Below are 23,130 nucleotides of genomic sequence, written 5' to 3' on the forward strand. Positions count from 1 at the left end.
CCCACCAACAGTGAATAAGGGTTCCAGTTTCTCCACAACCTAGCCAGCATTTGTTGCTTGCTGTTCTGTTAAATTTTGCTATTCTGACCGGGGTGAGATAGTATCTCATAGTTGTTTTTATTTGCATCTCTCTTAGAGCTAGGGATTTTGAACATTTCTTCATGTGCTTGTTGGCCATCTGAATGTCTTCTTTGGTAAAGGATCTTTTCATATCCTGTGCCCATTTTTCAATTGGATTGTTTACTTTTATCTTGTTGTGGTGCTCGAGTATTTTATAAATTCTAAATATAAGTCCTTTATCTGACATGTCATTACCAAACACTTTTTCCCACTCCGTGGCTTCCCTTTTTACCCTGATGGAGAAGTTTTTGGATGTGCATAGGGATTTCATTTTAGAAGGACCCATTCATTTATTTTATCTTCTCCTCTTTGTAGGTGAGGACTGCTTCTTTGTCCAAATATATAGGCTTCATATAAGCACAATCAAGTGTTTTGGAATTCCCATTTTCCTCAATGTTAACTACAATTTGCTGTGATCCACACAGTCAAATACCTTTGCATAGTCATTGAAAAACCGATAGACGTTCTTCTTGTACTCTCTGTTTTCTGTCAAGATTAATCTAACATTGGCAATATTGTCCCTAGTGCCATGGCTTCTTCTAAACTCAGCTTATATTTCTGGTAGTTCTATCACTGTAATATTCCAGTCCATTATTATCAATGCATCTTGGTTATATGTTTGATGAATTTCTGGCTGCAACAGTTGATAGAAATCACCTAATTTCTCCTTTTTGGCTCTAGTTGTGCATGCATAAATTTGAATTGTAGTGGTACTAACAGATATTCTATATATAAATATGCATATTTTCCTGTCACTCACAATAATGTATTTCTAGATGGATCTGGAATTGGTTTCTTTAACTATGAAAGTGACCCTGTGTTGTTTTTTCTTTTCCTCACCTCTTCATCTCCAGCATAATAAAGCACATGATTGTGGCATTCAAAATGTCCCATGACTATCTATCTCATTCCACTAATACCCAATATGTCAGTATTTATATGTTTCTTTCTTTCTTTACAATGTCTAGTTTCCCTACATTAATGCTGCTCACATTCCACGTATCAATTGTTAATAACTTCTCACAACTGTTTCTCCTTTATCTTTTATTTCATAGAACTTAACTATGATATGTCTTGCTTTTCTTTTTGGGTCTTTTCTATTTGGTGTTCACTGATCTTCTTGAATGCGGATTTCATCATTCTTCATAATTCCTGGGATTTTTTTTATTCTAGTACCTGCTCCAAGGAAACATTGCATGGTTTAAAATCAGGAATGGTGTAGGCCAGGGTTGTGTCCTATTTTCATACCTTTTCTATCTATATGCGGGATAGATCATTCAGGAGGCTGGGCTCTATGAGGAGGAAGTGACATCAGGATTAGAGGAAGACTCATCAACTATTTGTGTTATACAGATGACACAACCTTGCTTGCTGAAACTGAGGAGGACCTGAAGCACTTTCTGCAGAAGGTCAAGGACTGCACCCTTCAATATGGATTGAAGCTCAACATCTATAAAACAAAGATTCTCACCACTGGGCCAATTATGCATTATAATGGACAGTGAAGACATTGAAACAGCTTGGCTCCACAATCAGCACTCTTATTACCAGCAGCCAAGAAATCAAAAGACAAATTACACTGGGAAAGTCTGCTATCATGTACATATCCAGAGCAGGGAAGAGCAACAATGTCAGTCTAGACACAAAGATGTACCTAATACAGGCCATGGTCTTACCTTTACTTCTGGCTTCCATTGTTTCTTTCATCATTTGTACCTTCTTTCATAGCTGTTCAGATGCCTCTATATCAGTATATATCTTTTGCCTTCTTCACTCTGGTGTATTCATTGGGTCTGCAATAGGCTGTACTTTTTATGGAGAAGGTTTAATTTGCCTTTTCACAGTGTTTGAAGCTGCCTGCTGCTTTCTTGACGTTATATGAAGTTCTTCTCCTGTTAGGCAGTTTGTATTGTGTCTGCTTAAGTTGTTAATAATTCTTATCTATATTACGTTATTGATTAATTATGAGCTTAGAATCTTAGTTCAAACTACAGGATTGGCCACTCAGTCTACTGCAAGTCCTTTGTGGAAAATTTACCTTTCCTAAAATTATTCAGGTTCTATTTGATCTATGGTGCAGTCCTGCAGAACACTCACCTTATTATTATTGTCCCTTCTCCTAGACTTTATAGTCTTCTTTTTTTCTGTGGAGTGGCTGAGTGGTGCAAGACTAGGTATTCCACTTAAGCAATTTCTATCCAGGATGGTTTCAAGTAAGCTCTGTTTCTCACAGCTGAGCATGCCAGCTAAGAAAGTGAAGCTTTCTCCTGCTTGTAGCTGTCTAAACTCTAATTTCCTATGTGCCCCGTTATGATGCCACAGCAGTAGAAATCCTCAAATGGAAGAACCTTTCCCTAGGAGGATTCCATTCTCTTCTCTCCCCCATACGTGAAAATTTTGTCTCTGGGATAGAGTGTCTCACCTGATGAAGTCTTCTCTCCTGAAACATAATTTCTTCCTTTGTATCTAGAGTGGTGCAAACTTAAGCACTTTGTATGCAGGGGGATATCAAGTCAGCTCTCTTTCTCATACTCAGCATGCCTGCTGAAAAAGTGATTCTTTTTTCTGCATGTAGCTCTATGTCCCAAACTCTATTGTCCTGTTTGGTCCCTGGGATGGCCCTGTGAATGCAGGGATTCTCAATTCTCTCCAACTTCTTTTGATGCTTTCTGGATCATTCAGCCTAATACCCATAGTATCTTTCAATATTGTAATTTGAGTCTTAAATTTGTTTTCATTCTCTCAGCTTGATAAATTTCTTCCTTTTATATATTCCAATTCCCACTCTCTGCACATTCCATTCTTGAGCTAGCTTTGAAGTCTTCTGTTCAGCTCTTTTACTTTAACATCTTTTTGTTTTGGCTTATCGATGCACTAGTGCAACTTTCAGAGTCTCTTCTGACATCTATTCAGTTTTTTTCTTTCTCCTCTAACTATATAATGACACTTTGCTCTCTCCATAAATGATAACACCTTGATGTCATCCCTCAACTCATGGGGTCTTTGATCATTGGTGTTCAATGTTTTTAACCTATTCTTAAGAAGATTTTGAAATTAAGGTGAAATAGACTCAAGATAATATATTGGTTCTCATGGACTTGTTTTCATTTTCTTTGGCCTCAATTTGAATTTACACATGAGTAATTTATGTTCTGTTCCACAGTCCACCTCTGACTTGGTTTTTACTGCTGATATTGAGCTTCTCCAGCAATTCCTTCCACAGCATAGTCAATTTACTTCCTTTGCAGCCCATGTATAAAGTTATGATTTTTGTGGACTTTCTGATGCATAAAGCAGTACCACCAGTTTATCAAATGCTACTCATATCATTTATGATGGACAGGTTTTAGTAGAGCTACCAGATTAAGAAAGACTAGGAAATATTATTGACTATCAATTTTTTTAAAATTATGTTATTTTGCTTACAAAGTTTGCATACATGGTGTTTAACACTTTTCCTTATTCAGATTGTGTTTCATACAATCAATCCCATGCATTATCCTTCACAAAATTAATCACAGGTGGTCTCTGCCAATCACCATCCTGTCTCCTCAGGTCACCACTGAATCGTTTCCATATCTTTCATCCCCTCCTTCCACCCACCAAACCATGCAACCCTGTGGTCCTCTGCCATCACAATCCCACCCCTCTACTTCTATCCCCTCCCCTTAGGTCCCCATACGTGTTTTACTAATTATCATTCTATTTTTACATAGTCTTCACAATTACTTGCTATAAATTGGACAGTGACTAAGGATGATCGAAGGAGAATTGATGCCTTTGACCTGTACTACGAGAGAAAAGTACTGAATATACCATGGGCAATTAGGAGAACAAACGGGTTCATCTTGGAGAGGATGAAGTCAGTTGCTCCTTAGAGTCAAGAATTCTGAAGTTCCATCTGACATAATGAGGGCATGTGGTAAGGAGGGAGCAGTCCTTGGAAAGGGACATCATGCTTGGGAGATTGGAGTGACAGAACAAGAGAGGAAGACCCTGTATGCAATGCATTGACTCAGTGACTGGGGTAATGGGGTTGGTGTGTCAGAGAAAGTAAGTTTGGCTTAGGATAGAGCAGGGTTCAGAGCTGTTGTATATAGGTTCTCTATGAGTTACAAGCAATTTGAAGGCACATAACAACAACAACATTTTTACATCAATGGTCTTACGTAGTATTTGTCTTTATGAAAATTATGAGTTATTCTATTCAGCATACTACCCTCCAGCCTCTCCCAAGTTATGTAGTGTTTTTTTTAATTGTTGCTCCTGAGTGCTACGTAGTATTCCATTGTGTGAATGTACCATAGTTTTCAATCCATTCATTTGTGGTTGAACATTTAAGCTGTTTCAATATCCTTGTGATGGTGAATAGCACTGCTATGAATAGTGGTGTACAAACATCTGTGTCTCAGTTTTAGTTTCCTTGGGGTATATTCCTAGTAGTGGGATACTTGGTTTAAACAGTAAATCTCTGAAAACTCTATGAGGAATAAAAGAATAATTTAAATTTAATTTGAATTACTATTATAAAATTCTAATATATACTAGGGAGCTATGATGGCCTCGTGATAAGGAACTGTGCTTCGAAAAAAAGGCACACAATTCAAATCCACCAGCTACTCCACAAGAGATAATGGGCATTCTTATATGCAGTTTACTTCCTCTGAAAACTCACAGGATTTTCAGGTCTGAGTCAGTTATGACTCCATAAAACATAGGAAGTGCAAGCAGGGTCCTCCTTATAGGGTAAGGGTGTAACACTTTTTTTAATATATTTGGTGATTAAAGCATAAGTATTAACAATAACAGAATATAAACTGAGAAATTACGAATTCCTAACAGGTGTAGAATCATTGAGTAGTTGGTTAAGCCAACATAATTACAGGTTTCTCACCCAATGTGATATTTTTCTATAAACTTTTAACTTTTAAATAGATATTAATTAATTATAGGGATCATAATATGGGAAAAAACACTAGATTGTTTAATAACAATCTTTTCTTGTAGAATAACCACTTCATAAGCCACCAAATTCTAACTATTTGCAATAATCAAGAATAAATGTCCATTCTAAAAATAATGCTTTTATTACTTCTCAGATTGTTCCAGGATCGTAGTAAAATTATGTAAAAGAACATTTTAAAAATGTAGTCTGAGTATAAGGATCCAGGAAGGGTAGAAGAGCCTGGAAGCAGAGAGATGTAGATGTGCAGGGGAGAAGCAGGGATTAATCATTGGGTTGTACAATTTGGTGGGTGGAGGGGTGAGGAAAATGGAAAGAATTTGTTCAAATTTATAAATGAGCCTCGTAAATAAACTGGTTGTTGTTTGATGTTAGGGAGATGACTCAAAGCAACCCTCTGAATGAAAGGCCTGAGCACTGTTCATACACAGAGTTTCCGGAGGCAAGCCATTTCGGAAGTGGATGTCACTTCTGCTTACTGGCTTGTTTTAGTTGGGAAGCTCCAGCAAGCACTGTCCACCATGGGTAACCATTACCACATTTGGCACGTCAGTGTCACAGTGTTCAGCATCACAGCAACCACGAGTTACCTCTGTACAACAACTCACAGACCAGTGCTGTACCACCCAGAAGACTGTTTGACAGGAAAACAATTTGAACCTGGCCTGAGGGCCACAGATTAAAATCACCCACCTTTGGCTTGATAGCATAAGTTCTGTCCTCTAGGCCAACGTAGCTCTATGTTTGTGTTGTTAAACTGGAAGAGAGGGGAAAAAAAAGAAAAAAAATAAAATTAAAATGTGTTCTGTGGTTGAAATCATGTTCTGACACGTTTTGCATGTATTTTACAAACTGTTGATGATCTATATTGAAATTATTGGTGTAGCTATTATTTTTACATACTACAAGTTGGATAATATAAAAATATTTATGTTGTTGTTGTTTTCATGTGCCATTGAGTCACTTGCGACAAATAGCGACCCTATGTACAAAATCCCTTAACCCTGCTCTGTCCTGTGTTAATCTCACTGTCTCTGACACACCCACCCCGATTACCCCAGTCACTATATCAACCTACATCATAGAGGCTCTTTGCCACCTGAGCTCTACCTTCACCTGCAAAGCCTCAGAATCCTTGCCTCCAAGGAGCCTGGTTTAACCCTCTCCAGGATGAACCTGTTTGTTTTCTTAGCAGTCCATAGTACAATCAACTCTCTTCTCCAGCACCACAGCCCAAAGTCATTGTCCAACTTTCCTACGCATAGCAAGTGATGGCAAAGAGCATGACCTGTATCAGGTGCACCTTAGTCTCCAGAGTGACACCATTGCTCTTCAGTACTTTAGAGAGGTCCCTAACAGCAGACTTTCCCATCACAATACGTCTTTTACTTTCCTGGCTACTGGTGCCAAGAGTGTTGACTGTGGAGCCAAGCAAAATAAAGCTGCGAACAATCTCAATCTCTTCAACTTCCATCCTGATGCTGCCAATTGGCCCACTGATGAGAATATTTTTCTTCTTGATATTGAGCCTTAATACATATTGACTCTCTTAGTCCCTTGATCCTCTGCAGCAAGTGCTTCATGTCCTCCACAGTTTCAGCAAGCAGGGTTGTCATCTGCATAAAGCAGATTGTTGGTGGATATTCCACCAGACCTGATGCCACAGTTCTACTCATACAGCCCAGCTTCCCATATATTTTGTTCTGCATAAGGTTGAAAAAGTATGGAGATAGGCATACACCAAATCCCTGGCATACACCGTTCCTCATTTTGGACCATGAAGTGTTTCCTTGCTCTGTTCTGACGACTACCTCCTGGTCCAAGTATAGGACTTGTATTAGCACAATCAAGTGTTCTGGGATTCCCATTCCTCTCAGAGTCAGCCACAATTTGTTATGATCCACAGAGTCAAACGCCTTTGTATAACTAATGAAACACAGATAGACATTACTCTGGTATTTCCTGCTTCCAGCTAAGATCCATCTAACATTAGTTACAATATCCCTAGTACCATGACCCTTTCTAAACCTAGCCCGGACTTCTGCCAGTTCTCTGCTGATGTGCTGTTACAGTAATTTTGGGCAAATCATCAGCAGAATCTTGCTTGCATGTGATATCAATGATATTGTTCTGTAATTTCCACACTCTGTTGGGTCATCTTTCTTTGGAATGGGAACAAATATAGAACTCTTCCAGTCTGTTGATCAAGTTGTTGTTCTCCAGATTTTTTGGCACAACTTGGTGAGCACATGCAGGGCAGCATCTCTTAGTTGAAATTGGTATACCATCAATCCCTGGGGCCTTATTTTTTGCTAATTCCTTCAAAGCAGCTTGAACTTCTTCCTTCATCACCATAGGCTCTTGCTCATATGTTATTTCTTTAAATTCTTCTTTATCTCTTGCTCATATGTTGTTTCATTAAATTTTTCTGTGTCCGTCTATTCCTTTTGATACAGTGGCTCAATATGTTCTTTCCATCTTCTTTTAATACTACCTGGATCATTTAATATTTTGCCTAGAGCATCCTTGATTATAGAAACTTGAGGTTTGAATTCGTTCTTCAGTTTCTTGAGCTTAAGAAATGCTGAGCGAGTTCGGCCTTTTTGATTTTCTGATTCCAGCTCCTTGCACATTTCACTGTAATATTTTACTTTGTCTTCCTGCACTGCCTTTTGAAATCTTCCGTTCAGTTCTTTAGTATCTTGAATTCTTCCTTGTGCTTCGGTTTCTCTACGCTCCAGCGCAATATTCAGAGTTTCTTCTGACATCCATTTTGGTATTTTTCCTCCTCTGTCTTTGTAATGACCTCTTCTTGAATGATACTCTTGATATCATCCCACAACTCATCTGGTCTTTGCTCACTATTTTTCAAGGCCTCAAACCTGTTCCTTAGATGGTTCTGAAATTTAGGTGGGATTGAGTCAAGGTCATATGTTGGTTCCCACAGATTCGATTTAATTTTCCTCAGCTTCAGCTTGAACTTGCATAGAAGCAGTTGGTGATCTGTTCCACAATCAGCTCCTGGTCTAGTTTCAACAGCTGATATTGATCTTCTCTAGCGGTTCTTTCGACAGATGTTATTAATCTTATTTCTCTGCATATCATCAGGTGATTCCATATGCATAACCTGTTTATGTTTCTTATAAAATGTATTTGCAATGAATAAGTCATTGTACAAAATTCATTCTATCTCCAGCTTCTTTCTGTTACTGAGTTCATGATTTCCAACTACTGATTCTTTTTCTCTGTTCCCAACTTTGGCATTCCAGTCACCTATTATTATTAATGCATCTTGATTGCATGTTTTATAAATCTCAGACTGCAAAATTTGGTAGAAATCTTCTATTTCTTCTTATTTGTCTCTGGTTGTTGGTGCTTATATCCAAATGATAGTGGTATTCACTGGACTTCATTGTGTATTATCCTGTCACTCACAATATTGTATAATCAAAGAATACCCAATGTCTTTTAATTGTTGTTGTGAAATAGTATTGAATATAACAACGGCTACCAAAAAGCCAAATAAATATGCCTAGGAGGAAGTACATACAGGCGGAGAGTGAGGTGGAGCTCCCCATTAAAACAAGCTTGAAAGGCGGAGTGGCATTCACTTCCGCAATAACTTGCCTATGAACCTGAAGAGAGGAAGAAAGACACCCAAGTGTCAAGGAATCTCCTTCATAGGGTCGCAATGTTTGTACAGTTTTATTTAACCATGGGGTAAAAATTAAAGTCAATTGCTGGGAAACTCACATTGAAAAGTATACTACACCGTATTATCTCATAAAAAGTAAATTTTAGTAATTCCACCTATATTTAAACCTCATAAGCTCCGTCATAACAAGATTTCATTGTATCTTCTAGTCCCCTCTGCCTGAAATATCCATCAGCTCTTTTTATTGCATGAGTGATCCCTTTACTCATATCAAATGGCATCTACAAAACATAAAGTCTCCATAAATAATATTTTTTTCTACTCTAGGCATGTTGCTTGGAGAGGCTATTCCTTAGAGAGGTACATTGCTCTCAGGAGGGTGTGAGGATGGCCAAAGAAAGACCTTCAACCAGGTGAATCAATACAGTTACTGCAACAATGGACTTGAGTGTGTCAGAAATTGTGAAGATGGAACAGGATATAAGAGTCCAGATCTGTTGTTTGTAGGGTCTCTAGAAGTCATACTTGACTTGATGATGGCTCTTAACTACAATAACAGCAAGAATATATGTCAAATAAATTATATTAAATAAATGATTTTCTAACTTTTACAAACCTTAAAGAGAACGAGAGAAATGTACTATCTTTGGAATGTCCTTGTCACATTTCATTCAAAATAAACCAGTAAAGTCAATACTTTCCAGTCAAAGGAAAGAATTATCTAAATGAAAAATTATAATATCCTATATTATTATTATAATCAGTGAGTCTTAAGATATCTTGGAATATAAAAAAATCTTTTTTGCTCCCACTTATGTATTTTTCATATGTAAGTAGTCTAACTTTCCACCTTTACATTTGCATTATTAGTATCGTATAAATATTCGAGCCGTAGTTTTAGGACCTGAATTTTTCATTTTTCAAGTAAAATATATATTTTTCTAGATGATAACATAATTATAGTGCATTTGAAGATGTTATAGGTTTTGCTTACCTTCATAAATGAAAAAAAAATAACAGAATAAGAGGAATTGTTTTGTCAAAGATTCACTAGTCATTGTTATGGATTGCTTTAAATTGAATGTATTGTATTTTTTTAAAAAAAGGATAAAGAAGGATGACTTGAAATTCACAGAAGTTTTAAAACTTGCAAGCATCTTTTAAATTTTGGGTTTCAGATAGAGCAACAATTTCTGGCCTTTTACTTTTTATTTTGTATCACAAATTATTAAATCTCAAGTGCCATAATTTTACAAGAAATTATATTCTTTAACTTAAACCTAGCAAGAAAGATTATCCAGAGATATAAAACTGTATAAAACAGTAGTTGTTGTTAGGTGTCCTTGGAATAAATACAAATCATAGGAAAACTATGAACAGCCAATCTGAACCCTGTCCTATCATGTGACATCTTCATCATTTCTGACACATTAGAGCCCATTGCTGAAATCACTGTGTCAATCCATCTTTTTGGGATCATCCTCTTTTTTGTTGATGCTCTTTCCAAGCCTGACTTCCCTTTCCATGAAATAGTCTCATTTAGCTACATGTCCCAAGTATGAAAGATGAAGTTTCACCCTCTTTGACTCCACATCAGAGCTGATATCAGGTGAATTCTTACGGATAGAAGAGAATACTAGAAAAAAAATGTTTATTTGTGTTTTAGTAACTATGCAGAAGCATTTGACTGTGGAGATTACAACAAATTATGGCTTACATTGAGAAGGATGGGAATCCCAGAACACTTAATTATGCTTAAATTTAATCTATACCTAGACAAATAAATGGTTGTCTGAACAGAACAAAGCAACACTTCTTCATTAAAATCAGAAAGGTGTGTGTCAAAGTTGTATCCTTTCTCCATTCAATTTGTATGATGAACAAATAATTAACAAAGCTGAAATCTATGAGGAAGAGTGAGGCATTCGAATTGGAGAAAGACTCATGAACAACCTGTGTTATGTAGATGATACATCTTTGCTTGCTAAAAGTGAGAAAGGTATGAAATGCTTGCTATAAATCAGAAAATACAGCTTTTGGTATGAGTTACATCTCAACACCCAGAAAGCAAATGTCATCACAAACAGTTAACAATATGGTAGACGGAGAAAGGACTGAAGTTGTCAATGATTTCATCTTTCTTGGATCAACACTCAAAACCCTTGGTACCAGCAGTCAAGAAATCAGGAGTTGTTTTGCATTGGGCAAGTTTGCCATCAGGAATCACTCCAAAATTCTGAAGAGCAAATGATTTCAGTTTGAAGAATAAGGTGTGCCTGATTTAAGCCATAGTCAAAACCTTATAGTTAACTCATAAAGTATGAATTGTGGTTAACCTTAAGGAGAATGGGAATCCTAGAACACTTGATTGTGCTTATTCAAAACCTATATTGGACTGGGAAGAAGTCCCAGTACAGAGCAGGGAAATACTGCATGGTCCAAAATCAAGAAAGTAGTGTGTCAAGGATGACTTCTTTTCAGTCTATATGCCGAACAGATCATTCTGGAGGCTGGGATTTATGAGGGGGAATATGGTATCAGGATTGTAGGAAGACTCATCAACAACCTGCATTATGCAGATGACAAAACCTTGCTTGCCAAACCTGAGGAGAACCTGAAGTGCTTGCTGCAAAAGTTCAAGAATTGTAGTCTTTAATCTGGATTGAAGCTCAACATCAAGAAGACAAAGATTCTCAATGTTGGGCCACTTGGCAGCACTATGATGGATGGGAAGAAATTGAGATTGTTAACAGTAACAGCTTAATCAGCTACACAATCAACACTTTTGGCACTAGCAGTCAGGAAATCAAAAGATGAATTGTATTAGGTAAATCTGCTGTCAAAGATTTCTCCAGACTACTGCAAAACAACAATGTCAGTCTAGAGACTAAGGTGCACCTGATCCAGCCATGGTCTTCACAATTACTTGCTATGCATCAGAGAGCTATGCATCAGACAATGAGTAAGAGTAATAGAAGAAGCATTGATGCCTTTGAGTTGTGGTACTGGCAAAGGGTTGAACATACCACGGACTACCAAGAAAACAAATAAGTATGTCTTCAAGAGGATGAAAACAAGTTTCTCAAAAGAGGCTAGGATTTTAGAGCTCTGTTTCACACTTTGGTCATGTGGCCAGGATCCTTGGAGATAGACATCATGCTCAAAAGGTTGGAGGGACAGCACAGTAGAGGAAGACCCTAGATGAAATGATTGATACAGTAACTAGGGCAATAGGGATTAGTTTGTCAGATTCAGTAAGATTGGCTCAAGATGGGGCAGGCTTCAGCGTTGTTGTACATAGGGTCACTATGAGTCACAGACATCGAAATGGTACATAACTGCAACAAGAAGAAGTATATTCTAAATGATAGGCATCGTTCTAAATGTTGTTTTTGTTGTTATGAGCCATCAAGTTGCTTGTGACTCTTAGAAACCCTATGTACAATAGCCCTAAACTCTGCTCTGTCCTGTGCCAATCTCACTGTCTCTGACACACCCATCCCAATTACCCCAGTGACTGAATCAATCCACCTCCTAGAGGGCCTTCTCCTCCTACACTTGTCCTCAACCCTCCCAAGCATGATGTCCCTCTCCAAGGACCGGTCTCTCCTTGCAACATGACCAAAGTATGTCAGACGAAGCCTCAGAATCCTTGCCTCCAAGGAGCAGCCTGGTTTAACCCTTTGCAGGATGAATTTGTTTGTTTTCTTAGCAGTCCATGGTACCTTCAGTACTCGTCTCCAACACCAAAGCTCAAACGAATCAGTTCACCTTCTATCTTCCCTAGTGAGTGTCCAGCTCTCTGATGTATAACAAGTGATTGCAAAGACCATGGCCCGTATCAGATGCACCTTAGTTTCCAGAGAGACACCGTTGCTCTTAAGTACTTTAGAGAGGTCCCTAACAGAAGACTTTCCCATCGCAATACATCTTTTAATTTCCTGGCCACTGGTGCCAAGAGTGTTGACTGAGGAACCAAGCAAAATAAAGCTGTGAACAATCTCAATCTCTTCAACTTCCATCCTAATGCTGCCAGTTGGCCCAGTGATGAGAATATTTTTCTTCTTAATACTGAACCTTAATCCATATTGACTCTCTTAGTCCCTTTACCCTCTGCAGCAAGTGCTTCAGGTCTTCTACAGTTTCAGCAAGCAGGGTTGTATCCTCTGAATAAGGCAGATTGTTGATAGTTCTTCCACCAATCCTGATGCCGCATTTCTCACAGAGGCAACCTCCCAGATGATCTGTTCTGCATACAGGTTGAAAAGGTATGTAGACAGGACCCATCCCTGGCATACACCCTTCCCTATTTTGAACCATGCAGTGTTTCCTTGCTCTGTTCTGATGACTGCCTCTTGGTCCAAGTATAGGTTTCGCATTAGCATGATCAAGTGTTCTGGTATTCCCATTCTTCTCTGAGTCAGCCACAATTTTCCATAAATATGTACATTGTGAGGAAACTCAAAACAACTTCATTTCTCAGATAAGAAAGCTATGGCACAGAAGTCATAATTGATTTGTTTGTTGTTGTTATGTGCTATTGAATTTCTTGTGACTCTTAGAGACCCTATATACATAGCTCTGAACCTTGGTATATCCTGAAGCAACCTTATTGTGTCTGACACACCTACCTCCGTTACCCTAATCCCTGAGTCAATCCATCTCCCATCGCGTAGAGGTTCTTCCTCTCTTGTGCTTTCCTTCCACCCTCTCAAGCATGATGTCCCTCTCCAGAACCTGTACTTCCTTGAAGCATGGCCAAAGTATGTCAGACAGAGTTTCAGAATCCTTGCTTCCAAGGAGCAGCCTGGTTTAACCCTTTTTAAGGGTGAAACTCTTTGTTCTCTTAGCAGTCCATGGCATTCAGTATTCTTATCCAGCACCACAGTTCAAAGGCATCAATTCTCCTTCCATCATCCCTAGTCAATATTCAGCTCTCTGATGCATATTAAGTAGCTGTTAAGACGATGGCCTGGATCAGGTACACCTTAGTCTCAAAGCTGACATTGTTGATCTTGAGTACTCTGGAGAGTTCCTTGACAGCTGACTTCTCCAATGTAATTAATCTTTTGATTTCCTGGCTGTTGGTGTCAAGAGTGTTGATTTTAGAGCTAAGCCAACTGAATCTGTTAACAATCTCAATCTCTTCACCATCTATCTTTGTGCTGACCATAATCCCAGTGGTGAGAATCTTTGTTTTCTTGATGTTGAGTTTCAATTCATGTTGAAGGCTGCAGTCCTTGACCTGAAGCAAATGCTTCAGGCCCTTCTCAGTTTCACCAAGCAATATGGTTTAATTTGCATAATGCAAATTGTTGATGAGTCTTCCTCCAATCCTGATGCTACATTCCTCCTCATAGAGCCCAGCCTCCATAATTGACTTATTCAATATCAAAAAGATCTAAGGTATAGTAAATAGACCAAAATTATATAATTTGATTTAGCATTTAAAGTCTATCATTGTGACTACACAGTCATCCCAACTAACCTCTAAATTAGGGATATATTTCAGACATTAAGGAAGATTCCTTTTGTCTGGATTATGATTATAATAATTTTTCACATAGCATGGGAAAGTAGAATAGTGTTTTGAAATGTAAAATATTATAATAGAAATTTTGCTTGGTGAAGAAGGAAGATATAGGATGTCATTTGAGAAGGAATTATATGATCATAGAAATAAACTTAAAGTGAAATACATAGTTAAGCGATCATAAATAATTCAGGAAAGATAGAGTTTTTATTTAGAATAATGAAAAAGGTGAATATAGTATTCTGCTGCATATGATTTCACATATTATTTATTATTCATATTAAAATAAAGAGAGCTTTGATAACCTAGTTATAAGAAGCTGTGGTGTAATCCAAAAGGCACATGGTTTAAATCCACTAGCTGCTACATGGGAAAGATTGCACAGTTTTCTTCCCTGTAAATTCATGCCTCTGAAAACCCTCTGGAGGGTCTGTTCTGACTCAGCAGCATGTAACAACACTGGAATAAAAACTTATCCTTAAATATTTTCTACATAAATTAACATACGGCCAACTAACTTCTATCTTTTAATGTCTTCAATGTCATGTTATTCTTGTGGTACCCTTCACCATGATCTTTTCCATTACAAAATAAGATAATAACTACTAAAAAAAATGAGAGAACTTCGTTTAATAAATAAAATTAACTTAGCCTTTAATGAAAACTTCCAGGTACATATTACTTAAATAAGAATATTATACTAATGATGGTGTTCCCTGTAACTATGTTTTCATTTCAGGTAAACCAGTAATGATAGTGACAGAGTATATGGAAAATGGCTCTTTAGACACATTTTTAAAGGTAAGGTTTGTGATCAACTTAATTATTCTAAATGTTACTTAAAATAAATGTTTAAATAAGTTAGAAATTACTGAAATAAGAATAATTATACTATAGGGGAGCTCTGGTGGCCTAGTGGCAAGAAGCTGCACTGCAATCCCAGAGGCGCACGATTCAAATCCACCAGATGCTCTGCCAGGGAAGGAGGGACAATCCCCTCCTGTACCAGTCAGATCTGATTTGACGGTACACACAAATAATATAATTTTTTAAAAAGTTAAAAAAATTTTAAAAAAGAGAATAATTATACTACAAGGATTCTTTTACATTCTATTTTTCTTTTATTTTGTGAAACACAAAGGGTTAGAGGGTTAGCATGTGTCAGAACTGACTTAATAGCCAATCTTTTGTTTTACAGTTTTAATTAAATATATGCTAACTCATCAAAGGAACAAAGGGAAGAAGGGGAAAAAAGAGAAGAAAAAAGTGAGGAATAGAGAGGGAAATAAGGATGAGAAAAGGCAAGAAGAGTAAGAAGGCAAAGGACAGAAAGGAGATAGAATAAAGGTTAAAAGAAACATAAATGTTTATAAACATTCAACTTCATCAGAGAACAGAGTAAAAGGTAAAAGAAGGTCAAATCATCTACATCAATGAACAAGTCAAGGAGATGAGGAGGGCAGTTGCTCTCATACTTTATCAGAAAAGCAGCCAACACTTATACCAGTTAGTCACCAGGCAAATTATCAAATCTTTCAGGTTTATTTTTAATGTACAGGTCTCCAAATTTTAAGTGTTAGAAACTTATTATAAATATTTTGTGTTAAACAGTACAACATAGTTGTGCAGATAATTTAACTATAGCTTGGCAGTTTATAACTTAAATTACAGAGGCTATTATTATTGAGTCAGGAAGTTAATGGAACAATGACTTTGATGAAAAGTTTATTTTTTTTTCTTGAAACAGTTTTATTCTTTTTTTATTTTTTAAAATAATTTTAATGAACATTTACAGAGAATTTGGATTTCCATTCATTCATTGCTGCACTTCTCTACCCACCCAGCCCTCTCCCCCTGGCCCCCAGTTCGCTCCTCTCTTTCAAAAGTAAAAGAAAGACTCCCTCCCTGGTACACAAGCCCCCCGCACCCGTCCCACAGCCCCAAGCACATTCCACTATGCAACCTTAATTGTGGACTCTTGTGATAACCATAATACCCTACCATACATCGCTTTTAAATTATTCAGGCCCTCATCTGTTTCCCTGCAGTATAAAAAATTTTATGACCAGTCTGTACAATGCATCTGAAGACAAAAGTTCTCTTTATTTGAAAGCTTCTGCCATATTTTGTTGCCAGATTTTTATCCACATCTCCAAGTTGTTAAATTTACAAAGGACCCAATTTTCAAAAAAATTACTTCAAAATAACCATCATAGGAGTAGAGTTTTGTGCGACCCTAGTACGTTCATTGCCCTTGGCCAAATACAGCACAGCCTGAAGAAATTCAAACATTACTTAATCATATCCCTTCAATTTGCTATGCAGAAACTCTTTTATTTTCTCTTATTTCCTCTGAATATTTAATGTTTATCTTAACATGACTATTCAACTAGATTATTTCAGTTAACCATAGAAGCACTATTTTAGAATTCTTCTGATGACTCAGAATAGGAGTTACCATATAGTAAAGGATAAGACAGTATTTGATGACAGTTTACAAATGTTTTATCTACTCTGACAGAGGACTGATAAACACTAGCAAATTGACTATTTTTTTTTTTCTGTTGTTGTCGGTCGGTGTCGTGGAGTAGCCTTGCAACTCATAAAGCCCCTATATATACCACAACTCTGAAGCCTGTCCCGTTCTGAGACAGTCTCACTGATTCTGACATACCTATTCTCTGTTGCCCCAGTTAATGTATCAATCAATATCCTAGTTAGTTCCATTTTCCTTCAGACAAAAATTGCACATGAGTTTTTATGAAGCCATAGTACTAATTTGAATGTTGAAAGAAGAGGCTTTGATACCATTCCCCAGTAATTACTGATAGATAGGAGGCTACCTTATTTTCACAGAAAAACGATGGACAGTTCACTGTAATTCAGCTTGTTGGCATGCTGAGAGGCATCGCTGCCGGAATGAAGTACCTTTCTGACATGGGCTACGTACATAGAGACCTTGCTGCCAGAAACATCTTAATCAACAGTAACCTTGTGTGCAAAGTGTCTGACTTTGGACTTTCCAGAGTACTGGAAGATGATCCTGAGGCAGCCTACACCACAAGGGTAAGATCTAACAGAATGCATTTCTGAAGCACTAGACAGAAGGAATTTAATTTTTAAAGAGTTTTAAGGTAATAGCAAAAGAAGGGATTCTTCTGATGAAATTTTGAAGGAAGAAAATATCAAAAGTTCAGATAATTCTCTATGGTGTTTGTCACGAAAATCAGGAATTTACAATGTTTTAAATGTAAAAGAAAAATTGCTTAATAAATAGCAATTTAAGTCTTATTTATTCTAGTATGTGACATAATGTATTACTGTCCTATAAAACAGATTCCTACATTAGTCTGTTAGAAAAAAATATTCCAAAAATATTCCAAATCTACACTTTCCCCCTTCCCTGTCAAGATGGAAAAATTTATCTTTATGGCTTGCCCGCTTTTGAAATTAAAGGAAGAAATTGCTTCAATAAAAACACTGTATAAAAAGGTGTCAGCAGAATTTGAGAAAATTTACAAAATAGTTGCTATGATTTTGGTTATAATAATTTTGATTTTGTTTAGTTTTGTTTTCTTTGGTTTTGTTTTTAAAATACAGAATAATATAGATTTTTCTCCCCATAATTCCATTTTAGTAATTTGTCATTCCATTAAATTAAATAAGATGCTATTACCTTTGATAAAAAAATTAAAACAATATGTTGTTGTTGTTGCTATGTGCCGTCGAGTCGCCTGCGACTCGTCTAGGTAATCAAACTAACCAACTAATCAAACAAACAAACAAACATGCTAAAGGTAAAGAAAAGCAAATCTCGAAGAAAAACAACATGTCAAAGGGAAAATGTGAATGTTTAAGATAACTGATTTTCTTTTTAGTCTTATTAACTGATAAATTTCTTAGAATTTTATTCATCAATTCAGCTTTACAATTCCTGTATTAGGAGACTGGCGTGGGAGAAAACACCCAGGGAATTAGAGTCCTTTACTTTCTTTACAAAGTCATGAAAGCATACCTTATTGATCTGCTTGACTGACTGCCTGCTTTCCCCTCCTTAGGGCTGCCATTCTGAATTCTGTAATTGAGATGTGGGTCCTGTATGTGCTCCACTAGTCAAAGAGAATTTAAACGAGAAACCTTCAGGACAACCAATTAGTAGTCAGTCTACAAGTGCTTATGGGCTGAGATATGTGAAGAGAGAATACATGCTGTCAAACAGATTTACTTAAAAATGCTACATCTCTTTCTAGATCTCTTCAGTAAGGCAGTGATATCCCTGGATGCATTTTAACAAGTAGGAGGGAATATTTTTAAAAAAAAAAAACCAAAACTTTCTTTTTTAGGGAGGAAAGATTCCAATCAGATGGACTGCTCCAGAAGCTATAGCTTTTCGCAAGTTTACCTCCGCCAGTGATGTCTGGAGCTATGGGATCGTGATGTGGGAAGTTGTGTCTTACGGTGAGAGACCCTATTGGGAAATGACCAATCAAGATGTAAGTATGGAATCACTCCCACAAAGTTTGGGTAAATGTTTTCCTTTCTGAACTGAGAGACCTTTAATATTCCTCATTTCTGAAAGTGACAATTGCTTTAAAAAAAGTTTTACTTACCCTCTGATCAGTTTTATTATTGTTGAAATATCCTTTTATGAAGAAGGTCAAAATTACCTAGTACAAAGTAAAGTAATTTACTTTTTATATAAAACTCAAGCCCTTACCTGTACTGTAGTGATATTTCACTCAATATATGCCAAAATCATTTTTAAAAATGAAGAAAGAGTCATCAAAGAATGAATATTGACAGGTAAGTTTTTACCATTTGCATTTTATGAGGGCTTCTAATGATCTAAAGTAAAGACATAAATGGTAGTGGTATAATAGTGATGTTATTACAAAATAAAACTAAGTACTCTGTTTATTTACATTTTAAAATGTAAAAAGAAAAGCCCCATTAGTGAATTTAATAAAAAAAGTAGTATTTTACCTCCCATGGGGATATAACCTATGCTTGGAATAATAGATTGCTAGAATTAAAGAAATACTAAGAGTCACTGTATCATAAGTATTTGAATCATAATCAAACGTTTCATAAGATGTAGTATATGATGAAGAGCAGATGATATTGAAAAAAGAAGTCCAACCTTCACTGAAAGTACTAATTCAAATAAGACTCTAAGCATTAATTTAAAAATACTAATTAAGATGCCTCGACAAAATTATACAATACTTGGAATGTTCATGTATCTATATAAAGAAAATTTTAAAATGATCACCCAGCCAGCTGTTGAAAGAGATTTATGTCACTGTTCATTCTAAAGAGAGATGGTCCCAGAAAATGTGAAGATTCAGAGTAATTAATAGACATGCTAATAAAATATTGTAAGGTAGCAGAAAACCTGTAGACAATAACTTCCAGATATTCAATTCACATGATAATATGAACCAAGTGGTACCATTACTTATGGCAGTGGACCTTGATAAAAGCAAGTGAAGTAAAAAGTTTTTGTACTTCTGTTTTATTGATTATGAAAATGCAAAAAAAAAAAGAAAATTTGACTTGGTGGATTTTAACAAATTGTAATAGATGACATTGCTTTAAAATTCCAGAATTTTTCATCGTTTTTTCAGAAGTAACCTGTATATAAAGCAAAAGACAATTTTTCAAATAGGAAAAGAAGACACTGTGATTTAAAAATCAAGAAATAACTTGTACCATGACACGCACAGTCCAATGGAACAGAATTGAGAACTCAGAAATGGAACCAGAAATGGTCACTGATATTCAGCAAGGAAATTAAACCTAGCAAATGGGGAAATTACAACCTCTTCAACAAATTACACTGAAAAAAAATCAGACTGCTACCTGATAAAAAGCTGAAACAGATCTTCATCTCACACCATACACAAAGAGCAACTCAAGATAGATCAAAGACCTAGAATAAAGCCTAAAACCATAAATTTCATCAAACTGGGATCAAGCTTAAATGGCATAGTCTATGGTATAAAGAGACTGCCAAATACAGCTAGAAATGCATAATCTGGAGAGGATAAAATTGATGAATGGGACCTTCAAAAAATCAAAACTGCACAGTAAGAACTTTTTCTAACAGAGTGAAAGAAAACCTACTGATTGGGGGGAGGCGAAACAACAACCCACCCCAAAGCAAAAAAAAAAACAAAAAACAAAACATTAAACAATACTGTATCAGAAAAGAATCTCATGTCAAAAGTTTACAGAATTCTAATGGGCCCCACAAGAAAAAACAGGCCAAAGAAATGGAAAGATTTTTCATAGAGGAAGATACATGGATGGTCAACAGACACATGAAGAAATGCTCAAAATCACTGGCAGTATGAAAGATGCAAATTAAAACCACAATGAGATACCATCTCATGCCAGTATCAGTGGCAAAGTGTAACAAGATAGAAAATAAGAAATGTTGGAGATGTGTGGAGAGAAAGAAACTCTTATACACTGTTGATGGGGTTGTAAAATGGTGTAACCACTCAGGAAGGCAGTTTGGCATTTCCTCAAAAAGCTGAACATAGAAATGACATATGAACGAGCTATACCTCTGCTTGGAATATATCCCAAGAAAATGAGAACTGAAGCAGAAATGGAGACTTGTACACCAATGTTCCTAGCAGCGTTATTCACTATAGCAAGAACATGGTAACAGCCCAAAGGTCCAACCACAAACGAATGGATTGAGAAATTATGGGACATACTCAAAATGAAATACTACCCAGCACACAGGAGCAATGACTTTGTAAATCACTACCTAACTTGGGAGGGACTGGAAAGCATTATAAATGAACTAACTCGGTCTTATAAGAACAAATATAGCATAAGATCATTATTGTAGAAATAGATAAGTGGTAAAACTTGTTTGAGAATCTAAGAGGGGAGCACAGGGGTGAGGATGGGTGGGAGGTGTAATCATAGGATCACATAATTTGTTGGGTGGAGGGAGGGATGGAAAGAATCCATTCTGAAAATGCATACATAATTGGTAATTAAAGCAGAATAAAACAAAAAGTTTAAAAAAATCAAGAAACGTGTATGTGATAGCTGTATCTTTCTACTACATTTATTCAAACTTTCTGGGAAATCATCTAAGTAGCAAGACTATATTAAAAGAAAAACGAATTATGAGAATTGAAAGAAGACTCATCAGTAATTTGCCAAATAAGGATAAGATCTTGCTAACTGAAAGGTAGGAAGACTTCAAGCATTTACTGATAAAGATAAAACATTATAGCTCTCAGTATTAATTACAACCTTAAATAAAACACTAAAATTCTTACAACTGGATCACTGAACAACACCTTGGTAAATAGGGAATATATTAGTTGTCAAAGATTTTATTTTACTTGGATCTATAATGAAAGCAGTAGTCAAGCAATCCAATAACATATAGCATGGAGACATAACTGTTGCAAAAGAGGTTTGTTGTTGTTGTTATGTGCCATCGAGTCGTTTCTGACTCATAGCGACCCTATGAACAACAGCCCTAATCCTTGCTCTATCCTGTACCAATCTCATAGAGGCTCTTCCCCTCTTGCACCGTCCCTCCACCCTCCCAAGCATGATGACCTTCTCCAAGTACCTGTCCCTCCTTGCAACATGCCAAATGTATGTCAGACGAAGCCCCAGAATACTTGATTCCAAGGAGTAACTTGATTTAACCCTCTCCAGGATGAATCTGTTTGTTTTCTTGGCATTCCATGATACACTCAATACTCTTCTCCAGCACCACAGTTCAAAGGAATCAATTCTCCTTCTCTCCTCCCTAGTCTTTGTCCAACTCTCTGATGCATAACACGTGATTGCAAAGACCATGGCCTGTATCAGGTGCACCTTAGTCTCCAGAGAGACACCGTTGCTCTTAAGTACTTTAGAGAGGTCATTAACAGCAGACGTTCCCATCGCAATATGTTTTTTTTATTTCCTGACTGCTGGTGCCAAGAGTGTTGACAGTGGAGCCGAGCAAACTGAAGCTGTGAAGAATCACAATCTCTTCACCATCCATCCTGATACTACCAATTGGTTCAGTGCTGAGTCTCTTCTTGACATTGAGCTTCAGTCCATACTGAAGGCTGCAGTCCTTGACCCTCTGCAGCAAGTGTATGAGGTCCTCCTCGGTTTCAGCAAGCAGAGTTGTGTCATCTGCGTAACGCAGATTGTTAATAGATCTTCTACCAATCCTGATGCCACACTTCTCCTCATAGAGCCCGGCCTCCCGGATAATCTGCTTTGCATACAGGTTGAAAAGGTATGGAGACAGGACACATCCCTGGCATACACCCTTCCCAATTTTGAACCATGCAGTGTTACCCTTCTCTGTTCTGACGACTGCCTCCTGGTCCAAGTATAGGTTTCGCATTAGGACTATTAAATGTTTAGGTAGCCTAAAAAAGAAAAGACTTTGAGGACTAAGGTATGCATGATTTAAATCATGGTATTTACAATAACCTCATATGAGTGTGAAAGCCAGACAATAAAGAAGGAAGGTTAAATAAAAATGGATGTCTTTGAATCATGGCATTGACAAAGAATGTTGAAAATACCATTGAATGACAAAAGAATGAACAATTCTGTTTTTGAAGAAATACAAATTTCTTTTTTTTCTTCATTTCTTAAGAGGGAAGATGAGACTTATTCTATATTTTTGTTGTTGTTGTTCTGTGGGATTGTTTTACTGGCTTGCTTACAAAGTTCACATACATTTCTTTTTTAATTTTTTTAATGATTTTTTAAATTATTTTATTTCATTATTTTTTGTGTGTACCATCAAATCACATCTGACTGGTACAGGAGGAGATTGTTCCTCCTTCTCCAGCAGAGCATCTGGTGGAT

At 36.8% G+C, this 23,130-nt stretch overlaps 1 protein-coding gene across 1 annotated transcript in view; it reads left to right on the top strand.

Annotated features, from left to right (window-relative positions):
- The window catches only part of EPHA5 (EPH receptor A5), a gene marked incomplete at its 5' end in the record, with an annotated part of 293,683 nt that overhangs the window by 235,551 nt on the left and 35,002 nt on the right, over window positions 1-23,130 (top strand). The window contains 3 exons of the mRNA XM_006902399.1: window positions 15,011-15,072; window positions 17,128-17,337; window positions 18,615-18,764. Of these exons, the coding sequence (XP_006902461.1) occupies window positions 15,011-15,072; window positions 17,128-17,337; window positions 18,615-18,764 (422 nt within the window). The remainder of the gene's footprint in view (window positions 1-15,010; window positions 15,073-17,127; window positions 17,338-18,614; window positions 18,765-23,130) is intronic.

Source organism: Elephantulus edwardii, unplaced genomic scaffold (genome assembly GCF_000299155.1).
Source record: "Elephantulus edwardii isolate Elephantulus edwardi_28Jun2011 unplaced genomic scaffold, EleEdw1.0 scaffold00406, whole genome shotgun sequence".
Classification (NCBI taxonomy): Eukaryota; Metazoa; Chordata; class Mammalia; order Macroscelidea; family Macroscelididae; genus Elephantulus; species Elephantulus edwardii.